Below are 10,662 nucleotides of genomic sequence, written 5' to 3'. Positions count from 1 at the left end.
TGCGGTTCCAATTAGTGATAATTTCCCTTTAATAGGATACAGCTGAACATATGTTTCCGATTTATTTTCAAAGCTTTAAAACAAAGATGTTATTAATAAATATTTTAGTTGGATTTTCTTGTGGGCACTAAGTAAACGATGTTGTACATGACAAGAGAGAACTGAGATGAGGTATTACTGGAATGTTTCACGTTAACCATTGAATGAATTGGATAAATATCCAAGTCTTACTCTTATTAACCTTCATAATTGCAAACATTCACACAAGGATTTGAAGAACGCTATCATAATCAAATATCTCAAAGCATTTTCCATGAGTGGAGTTCACTTTGGTGTTCAATTACTCGTTTAAAGCATTAGAGGCACAAATTCTTTTGCTGTGAGAGCAATTCAATACATTAGATAAATAAATTAACATGACAAAAGTGTGTAGAGAAACAATATAATTGTAGTGGTTCAATATAAAGCAACTGGTTTAATCAATACTTTCTGCAGGTTAAAAACCTTTTGCTGAACAAAAAACTGTTCGTACGAAGGTGCATCATTTTTTAAATAAGAAAAAAACTATTGTTGCAATAATGTGTGACAATAACAATAAACTAATCTTCTATAATGTGTACCTATGTGCAACATCAAATAAGAAGCACTGAACTTCACCTCAAACACACAATAGAAACTATTTTTAAACATTGTAAACTTGGGCCTTTGTAAGAATCTCTTTGACTTTTTTGCCACCTTGTGGTCAAAAACTAGACTAACGATTAAACCCTAAACAAGTTTAGATTAAATCCTAAACTTTACATCCTTAACACTAGGACCTCCAGGGGGAAAATTTACCCGTGGATGTTTTTCAAATGTACATTTTCAACAAAATATCCAAGTCTTGACTTTTAATAAAATTGTGTTACAATCCCCTGTTGTTAAAAAATGTTTAGATAAAACCAGATTAAAAGCAGTGCATTTATACCTTTAAAAGCAGTCGGGTCCAATTTACCTCAAGCCTTTATTTTTTATGATTACACCATGTTTTGTTCTCTTGTCCAACTTATACATGATATAACTAAACAAATTAATAGTTATTTAGGTGAAACTTCGTCGTTGCATCAACTATATACCGCTGAGAAAAGTGATTTTCTTACTTTAGCTTTGAACATAAAACAACAGCACAAAAACATAGCTAATGACTAAAAAATTATCATTTCATGTCTCTAGACATTACTTTGTGATGACAGTCACATAAAACAGTGACATAATATGGTTTTTAGCAATATCGAAACAATATTCATGTGCATGGGTCAATTTTACCCGCTGGCGGTGTTAGGTATACAGCGAACTCTGGCGGTTCTTGTGTTAAATCCATTTCTAAGGTTCAATTCGATTCATTTTCAATTTTATTTATACAGCGCTTTTCACAATGTGCATTGTTCCAAAGCAGCTTTACAGGAGAAAATAAGAAAAATAAAAAAACACAAAAAGGTAAAACAGAGCACAGATCATGGTGTTTATAGAACAATCAAGATCATTAGTAAATAATATCTAATAAATGCAGTTTCCCAGTGGTTTATTTAGCATATTATGCATTAAGTGAATGCTTTGCTGAAAAGATGTGTCTTTAATCTAGATTTAAATTGGGAGAGTGTGTCTGACCCTCGAATAGTATCGGGAAGGCTATTCCAGAGTTTAGGTGCAACGTATGAGAAAGCTCCGCCCCCTTTGGTAGATTTAGTTATTCTAGGTGTTATCAAAAGTCCAGAGTTTTGAGATCTTAGAGAGCGTGATGGGTTGTAATGTGACAGAATATATGACATAGTATAGTCAATATCATACTTAATGGGTAACCAGTGAAGGGTTGATAACATTGGGGTTATGTGATCGTATTTCCTTGACCTGGTTAGAACTCTGGCAGCTGCATTCTGAACTAACTGTAGTTTGTTTATTGATGATGCAGGACAACCACTAAGTAGTGCATTACAGTAGTCAAGTCTTGAGGTCACAAATGCATGAATAAGCTTCTCTGCACCAGCAACACATAGAATATTTTGTAATTTGGCAACATTTCCAAAGTGGAAGAAGGCTGTTTGTGTCACATTTGAGATGTGATTTCCAAATGACAGGTTGCTGTCTAATATAACGCCTAGGTCTTTAACTGTATTTGTTGGAGTAACAGTCCAGCCTTCAATTTGCAGGCTATAACCCGAAATATTCTGTTTAAGTGTCTCTGGTCCGTTAAGTAATATTTCTGTTTTATTAGAATTTAAAAGGAAATTAGTAGTCATCCAATGTTTTATATCTTCGATGCACTCTGCCAATTTGGATAGCTGGAAGGAATCATCTGGTCTTGATGAGATATATAGCTGAGTATCATCTGCATAATAGTGGAAGCTAATTCCATGTTTTCTAATAATGTTTCCAAGTGTTTTTATGTATATGGAGAATAGCAAGGGTCCTAAAACCGATCCCTGAGGTAATCCATAATTTACTTGCGTTAGATTTGATGATTCCCCATTTAAATGGACATATTGATATCTGTCTGATAAGATCTGGACCACTGTAATGCCTGTCCCTGGATACCGGTATAATTGTGTAAGCGATCTAAAAGTATGTTATGGTCTTCCGTATCGAACGCAGCACTAAGGTCAAGCAGGACTAGGAGTCACCAGAGACCTTTTACTGTTTTTCCATTTCCTGTATTTCCATAACAGAATGGGATTTTATCACATGACAGTCACAAGCAGGGACATTTCCAACAATCTCCCACATGTTGCCCTGTCATATTCTATCAGCACCTGCTTCCTCTTATCAAGGACAGAAAAACGTGCGTCAAGATCCATTCGTAAAATCATGTAATTGTTCATATAGATTTACATAGACCCTTTTATCATATGCAGATATTTACAAGACATCGTTAAGAAAAATTTATTTATAAAATCTCTTTTGCACAATTATAAAAACACAATAATTGTCCCTTAAAAAGTCCTGATTATATTGAATGTTTGGACTATAATTCACTACATATCAGTTACACGTGTGAAAGCTTACAGCTTCAAAATTTAACGGCATTGAGTCACGAGCATCACACAAGATCAGATGACCAGATGTTCAACAACTCACAGTGACAGCGCATTCCTGCCAATGGGTTATAACAAGTTAATGAGTTATACAAGTTATAAATATCAGGTTACAATGTGCCAACTCAAAATACTGTTCATAAAGAACATTGATTCTGTTCAGTAAGTATATGAACAGAAAGCATGTCCAACATAATTAATGCATTGCCAAATGCTTTTGAATGCAAACCATGGTTAGTGGTTGCAAGGAAATTGCACAATTGCTTATTCACTGGTCCCTTTCACAGCAATAACCTACAAGCGCAAGGATTATGCTCAGAAATGGCTAAACATGGCTTTATGTCCCTGATTACTCTTCCCTTTTTCCGAATGCCCTTACAAAAAGAGCAGGTATTCAATTGATTCCTTTTAATTATAACGTCAAAAAAACCAACCATCAGAACTTGTGCGTTTTGCTGAACTATACTTCTGTGATAACATTTAGTTTAGCAGAAACTTACTGCATCTCCCTTTTTGTAATTTGAATTAAATAATTGTGGAAAAATATGTCTATTTGACATTGTAATCATAAATAAAATAGTTTTTGAAAAGATAAACATGAAAAATATAACAGTGCATCATAAAATGAATGCCTTTATAAAGTGTCTGCAAACTGCTGGTCAGTAACTAAGGGGTGACGAAGAAATGGCAGGATGATGAGGAAATTGAACTTCGAACTCCCTTTGGATTTGATTTGAGGTTTTTTTATGCGTGACCGTTTTACAGATGTCACAAGCAAATACTGGCCTGAGTGAAAAGATCATTCACAACCAAACTGAAGAATCTCTGTGGCTTATAGCGGTTCTGTCTAACTCAGGTTCAGTTGACTAAAGGCTGTTCAGAACTCTCTGAATCTTCTCTGTCGCTCCCCAAAAGGCCGGTCACCTCAGGCAGATCTACGACAACAAGAGAATTAACAGACATGAATGAAAGCTACTCATATTTTAGACATAAAGGCCCGGTTTCACAGACACGGCTTATTTTAAGCCAGAACTATGCCTTAGTTGAATTAAGATATTTATGTCGCTTTTATAAAAATGCCTTAGAAGAATACATTACTGGTGTGCATCTTGAGACAAAACAATCGCAATGATATATTTTAAGATATTTATGGGCAAGTTATATTCAGTTAAGACAGGTCACACATTCATTTTAGTCTGGGAATAGCCTTAAGCCTTGTCTGTGAAACCGGGCCTAAATGTCTAAACTAGAAACACCACTGCATGCAAGGTAGTTATAGGTACGCTTGGGTTTTGAGCTTTGTGTAAATTGCTGTTTTGGAGCTGACATGATGACACCCGGCATGTTTTTGTCATCTGTGCAAAATACCAAATTTGGTTTATGAAAAGATGGACATAAACAATACAGTACACAAACCAACCCCATACAATTCAGAATGCAAAAATTACAATAAAGTCAACACTGTCAGCTCAATGTTTGCAGCTCAACTTTCAATACATGTATATTAAACTCTCCCATTGACTTGCAAAGCTTTTTAAACTTGATAAAAAGTTAAAACAGATGGCACTCATAAGACTGGAATGGTCTACAAAACAATGTTTGAATTGAGCCTGTACATCAAGGACCCTGGGCTGGAAAAAAAGCCTAACCAGAATATTGGAGAATTAGGCATAGTGCAGACAAACAGAGCCTTGCAAGCACTAAAACTCATGGATGCATGAAAAAAAAAAATCAACCTTTAATTATCTGAAAATCAAATCACTTTCGGGTGAATCTCAAGTAGTTAATTAACCATCCCAATCACCAATTTGTAGATTCGGATCAGTTAGTTCTGATTCCTGATTGTCATCAACGACACATGACCCTCACCCTTAAAGTCACTGCTGTTTACTGAACCGTTCATATGACCTCGCTTAGTTACTGAAATACAAAACAGCATGTCAGGCATGTGCTGTAGAGGTAAGATAAATCAATAAACACGATTAAATGTGCTACAGTGGGAGACTACGTCAATGTGCGTGTATGAAAGTGAAAAGATGTCTGCAGAGTTCAATGTCTTACGTCGAATAATCTTGATAGGCCAGATGAGAATCGTGCTGAGGCTAAGAGCTGCTAAAACAGCCACTCCACCCGTGACGATAACCATGACGTAGTGGTAATACCACACACATGCTGGACAGCAGACTATTGTGCTGAACAAGAGAAATCACACACACAAAAGGGTCGTATTAGCGTAAACATAAAAGAAATCAAAACAGCTTTACATGCGCACAGGGAAGAATACACTTACTGGCAGGGGTGGAGCGCTTGGATGATCATTACTCCTAAACCATTCGCAACTTTGTCTGTGAAACTCATAGCTCCATAAACAAACGCCCCACTTTGCTGTCAAAGAGTAAAGATGTCAGATCAGGCTTCATTTGCTCAATTTTCACGATTCTCAAATTAGTATGCTTGAACCATTTCCTTTTTTCACTTCTGCAAACATCTTCTTTATTTAGATTCAGACATTTTTCAGATTCATTTTCTTTCAGTGAAGTAGTTCACACTGCCTACCTCAGCATTTATGTATGTAGAAGGTCCTTAATATACTAAGTTAAACCATTACCCAATGTTTACAATTCCTGAAACACTTACTGTCTGATCTCCAATCAGTTCAGCCGTCATGGCAAGTGACATCACTAGAATGGTGGCAGATCCCATCCCTAGCAAAACTGCTGCGCCGTACACACCGTCACCCATGTGAGTATCCAACAGCACCCAATAGGAAAATGCCAGAATCAGCAACAGTCCCAAAAAATAGGTCATCTATTAATAAAGAACAAAGAAACACAAGACAAGGTTGTAAAAGAAGCAAAAAGTATTTTTGGTACGTTTTGCGGTGATCAACTTTAGTTGATCGTGTCTGTAGTAAAGGTACAGAACTTCACCTATCAGGACACCTGTGTGAACTTTATACATCAACTAAAAAAATAATTGAAAACAATTATACACTGAACAAAATTATAAATGCAACACTTTGAGTTTAGCTCATGAAAAATGGGGGCAAAAACAAAAGATCTAAGACTTTTTCTATGTACACAAAAGGCCTATTTCTCTCAGATATTGTTCACACATCTGTCTAAATCTGTGTTAGTGAGCACCTCTCCTTTACTGAGTTAATCAATACACCTCACAGGTGTGCCATATCAAGATGCTGATTAGACAGCATGATTATTGCACAGGTGTGCCTTAGGCTGGCCACAATAAAAGGCCACTCTAAAATGTGCAGTTTTACTGTATTGGGGGGTCCGAAAACCAGTCAGTATCTGGTGTGACCACCATTTGCCTCACGCAGTGCAACATGAGGTGATGGTCGTGGATGAATGGCACAACAATGGGCCTCAGGATCTCGTCACGGTATCTCTGTGCATTCAAAATGCCATCAATAAAATGCACCTGTGTTCGTTGTCCATAACATACGCCTGCCCATACATAACCCCACCGCCACCATGGGCCACTCGATCCACAACGTTGACATCAGCAAACCGCTCACCCACACGACGGCATACACGCTGTCTGCCATCTGCCCTGTACAGTGAAAACCCGGGATTCATCCGTGAAGAGAACACCTCTCCAAAGTGCCAGACGCCATCGAATATGAGCATTTGCCCACTCAAGTCGGTTACGATGACGAATTGCAGTCAGGTCGAGACCCCGATGAGGACGTCGACGAGCATGCAGATGAGCTTCCCTGAGACGGTTTCTGACAGTTTGTGCAGAAATTCTTTGGTTATGCAAACCGATTGTTGCAGCATGATAATGCACGGCCCCATGTTGCAAGGATCTGTACACAATTCCTGGAAGCTGAAAACATCCCAGTTCTTGCATGGCCAGCATACTCACCGGACATGTCACCTATTGAGCATGTTTGGGATTCTCTGGATCGGCGTATACGACAGCGTGTTCCAGTTCCTGCCAATATCCAGCAACTTCACACAGCCATTGAAGAGGAGTGGACCAACATTCCACAATCAACAACCTGATCAACTCTATGCGAAGGAGATGTGTTGCACTGCGTAAGGCAAATGGTGGTCACACCAGATACTGACTGGTTTTCGGATCCCCGGACCCCCCAATACAGTAAAACTGCACATTTTAGAGTGGCCTTTTATTGTGGCCAGCCTAAGGCACACCTGTGCAATAATCATGCTGTCTAATCAGCATCTTGATATGGCACACCTGTGAGGTGGATGGATTATCTCAGCAAAGGAGAGGTGCTCACTAACACAGATTTAGACAGATTTGTGAACAATATTTGAGAGAAATAGGCCTTTTGTGTACATAGAAAAAGTCTTAGATCTTTGAGTTCAGCTCAAGAAAAATGGGGGCAAAAACAAAAGTGTTGCGTTTATAATTTTGTTCAGTGTAAATAGCTCAGAAAAGTGAAATCTCAGAAAAAGTCTAGCATTCCTTGCATATGCCCCTGGGACTGATACTTTGTTGCGTAACGAAATTGAATGTATACTTTTTATATGTAATTTCTTTTCGGAGCCAATGTGAATTTGGCCGGTATCTATTGATTGTTACATACATGTAGGCCCAGTTTCACAGACAAGGCTTAGCTTAAACCAGGACTATGCCTTAGTGGAATTAAGATATTTAAGTCGCTTTTATAAAAATGCCTCAGAAAAAACATTACTGGTGTGCATCTTGAGACAAAGCAATGGCAATGGTATATTTTAAGGTACTGTATGTCAGTGCACGTTATTTTCAGTTAAGACAACTCAAACTTTCATTTTAGTCTGGGACTAGGCTTAAGCCTTGTCTGTGACACCAGGCAAAAGAGACTTGGATTTAACTTACAAATACAAATTATTTTATTATTTACTCACTTTCTTGTCATTGCAAACCGGTCTGACTTTCTTCAGCAGAACACAGAAGATATTTTGAAAAATGTTGACAATCAAACAACGGCGGTACCCTTTCACTTCTTTTGTATGGACACAAAACCAAATGCAAGTCAATGGGTACCGCCGTTGCTCAGTTATCAACATTATTTAAAATATCTTCTTTTGTGTTCTGCAGACAAAAAGAAAGTCATACGTTATTTTTGGTTGAACTTTCCCTTTAAATGGAGCTGAATGAATGAGACCGTACAATTTAAATACTCACACATTTCCCTATTAGCTTGCTGAGGGGTTTCATGATAAATGAGGAAGCAAAGCCACTCACATACATAACCAAGGGAATCGTGGCTATGTAATTCTGAAAAAGACCAAATTACAGAGTTTAACCAGATTATCCTTTTTATTTTGATCTTTATTGTGGTTTCACATTGTGTATTACTACATTTGTCTCACCTTTGGCAGCAGTAGTGTGTTGGTGAGATACATGGAAATGTATGTTTGTGATAAGTTCACAATCAGTCTGGTGGACATGTAAAGCAGAGCCACCTATAAAACAGTGAGCCAAATGTAAGTAAAACAGACAAAATGACCTCTGCATCATCAAACCACTGTGGATACGTGTTTAAAAAGACAAGTAATACAAATTAAGCCCCCAATGAGTAAAACCGCTGGTAGAATGGTAGAACCTGGTAGAATGATGGCTGCCTAAGCCATTGCTTCCACTGAAGTAGGTTGGTAGGTGGGGACACAGTGGTGTTGTTGAGAAGGGGTTGGCGCTCCCCAGGACTAGACCCAGCCTCTTCCTGAAGGGGGCGTGATTTCTTCTCCTGTGTGCCCAGGTGAAACAGAAGCGAGAAGAGAGATCCGATGCCCACCACTATAAGCCCTAGATTCTGAGGGTGAAGGAATACATACGTGTTTATAACTTGTTCGACCAGGCTTATACCACACAACCTGCTATACTGGAACCAGTTAGATGCAAGAAACTGTATGTATTGCTTAGTATTATTAATGCACTGAGAAAATTGGATGAGTTATCATTTAAATAAATGGCTCATCCTTTTTCATAAAAAACTTTATATTCAACAGACTCCTTTGCACATACTCTGAAAACAGGGATGTCAATAGGGCCAAGACTGTCTGTAATGGCAGGGTCATCTCCTTTCTGTGTCTGAAAATGAAACATCAGCCAAGCTACTGCATACACTGTGATGTTGGCTATCACCGTGAAGGAGTACCTGAGACACACCATCATAACACGTTAAAAAATAAATTGAGAGAAGTGCCTGCATATCACAATCGTGGTTGATCAAGTGACGTGAGCGTTCAGTTCTGCATGCGTTTACCTGTATGCAGTGAGCTCAACTTTCTCATGCTCACAGGACACTAGCTCGGGAATAAGAGACAAATGGGAGATCTGGGTGGCAGCCCAACCAAACTGGAATATCACAATAAATGGGATGAAGTAAGTGAGACTGACCCACTGAGGGGTGGTCGTGTCACATCCCAGACACTGGTTAAATATGAAGGGAAAGGATAGCGCGACACTGACGGTTCCTAGGTGGCGAAAAGAGAAAAATGATAAAATTGTAGTTATTTTACGTGCACGGGATAACGTTCATTCGTTAGGGGTCACTCACCCACTAAATGCCATGTCTTTCTCTTCCCATAGGACCCACAGCCCGGTGTCCTATCAGACTCGTAACCAATAAGCGGCGTACTCACTCCGTCCGCGATCTGCCCTACTAACAACAACACACCGGCATACGTGTTCTGAAAACCCAGCACCGAGTGATAAAACACCAGCAGGTACGTGAACCACATAGAGGCGCATAGATCGTTTAGAAAGTGTCCGACTGCATAGCTCAACCGCCTGAACGCGGGTAAAGAGACTTCTGACGTGTCCGACATGATCAGAGCATTGAGCAATAAAATCAATTTTCAGTCAGCTAAAGGTTTCCGTGTGTCCAGTTCAGCATTACGTCCTGCTTTCTGTTGCAATGTTGTGAGAAGTTCAAGGCTCCTTCCATCTCTTTTAGCTGGAGTCGCTTCTGTCAGTTCTCGAGTCAGATGACTTGGTCACGATGGAGGAAGTGTGCACTAAGGCTCGAGTCTCGCGGTATCATACGCCGATCGTTTTGCGCAAATTGCGCAGCGAATTACGTAAAGTTACATTTATACTACAACTGTAAATGCGTGCTGTGGTGATAGCGTGTATGTTGATAAATAGATGATGTTATTTTTTGTAGTGAAAAAAGTCAGGTGTAGCTTAGCGAATTGTTTTTTTTTGGTGACACGCTGTGATGACGGGTTTTTGAGCCACGCCCTATTCTGTTGTAACGTAACTTACGTTGCTGTACTGTGTGTAAGGTCGGCACTGAAGTTTTTAGATAATAGTTGTCGTTGTTCTTTATACATAATTAACTATGTACCTTTCAAATTTAACAGAAATAGATAGCCTATCATAGAACCTACTGTTTACACTAATTGCTTCATACAGGCTCTGTACTATAAAATATGTGACTTGAATCGTCAGACTTATCGAAATAAAGTTCTTTAGCAGTTCCATGTTTTCTATACATTTATATGTTAACCTCTACGCAATAATAGATCTATATCTCTAATAACACCTCTCTCGCTTTTCCTGACAGTCTGTTCGTAAGTAGTTAATATGTGAATAAGGTATATCCGGTACGGATGGGACA

General features: G+C 38.7%; 1 protein-coding gene across 3 annotated transcripts; it reads right to left on the bottom strand.

The window, feature by feature from the left end:
- Positions 1-205: 205 nt before the first annotated feature.
- On the bottom strand, positions 206-10,217 carry mfsd12a (major facilitator superfamily domain containing 12a). Of its 3 annotated transcripts, XM_057334860.1 has the most exons (11): positions 9,598-10,215; positions 9,304-9,514; positions 9,063-9,195; positions 8,644-8,850; positions 8,411-8,503; positions 8,223-8,315; positions 5,706-5,876; positions 5,359-5,453; positions 5,130-5,260; positions 4,938-4,988; positions 210-4,003 (listed from the first exon to the last, which is right to left on the bottom strand). In XM_057334860.1, exons 1-11 carry the CDS (start codon positions 9,866-9,868, stop codon positions 3,927-3,929), a joined length of 1,533 nt encoding a protein of 510 aa, XP_057190843.1. In that variant the 5' UTR covers positions 9,869-10,215; the 3' UTR covers positions 210-3,926. The 3 variants fall into 3 exon arrangements, with proteins under 3 accessions (XP_057190845.1, XP_057190843.1, XP_057190844.1); XM_057334862.1 differs by lacking the exon at positions 9,063-9,195 and having other exon boundaries at positions 206-4,003; positions 9,438-9,514; positions 9,598-10,217; XM_057334861.1 differs by lacking the exon at positions 4,938-4,988 and having other exon boundaries at positions 214-4,003; positions 9,598-10,211.
- Positions 10,218-10,662: the final 445 nt, after the last annotated feature.

This window comes from Triplophysa rosa, linkage group LG5 (genome assembly GCF_024868665.1).
Source record: "Triplophysa rosa linkage group LG5, Trosa_1v2, whole genome shotgun sequence".
NCBI lineage: Eukaryota > Metazoa > Chordata > Actinopteri > Cypriniformes > Nemacheilidae > Triplophysa > Triplophysa rosa.
The sequence above is the reverse complement of the archived record's forward strand: the minus strand, read 5'-3'. Positions and strand labels throughout refer to the sequence as shown.

Coding starts and splice junctions, on each gene's coding strand:
- mfsd12a (XM_057334860.1), bottom strand. CDS start 9,868: ATGTCGGACACGTCAGAAGTCTCTTTACCCGCGTTCAGGCGGTTGAGC. Junction 8,851..9,062: donor TTGACATCCCTGTTTTCAGA/GTATGTGCAAAG, acceptor CTTCACCCTCAG/AATCTAGGGCTTATAGTGGT. Junction 5,454..5,705: donor AACTGATTGGAGATCAGACA/GTAAGTGTTTCA, acceptor ACTCTTTGACAG/CAAAGTGGGGCGTTTGTTTA.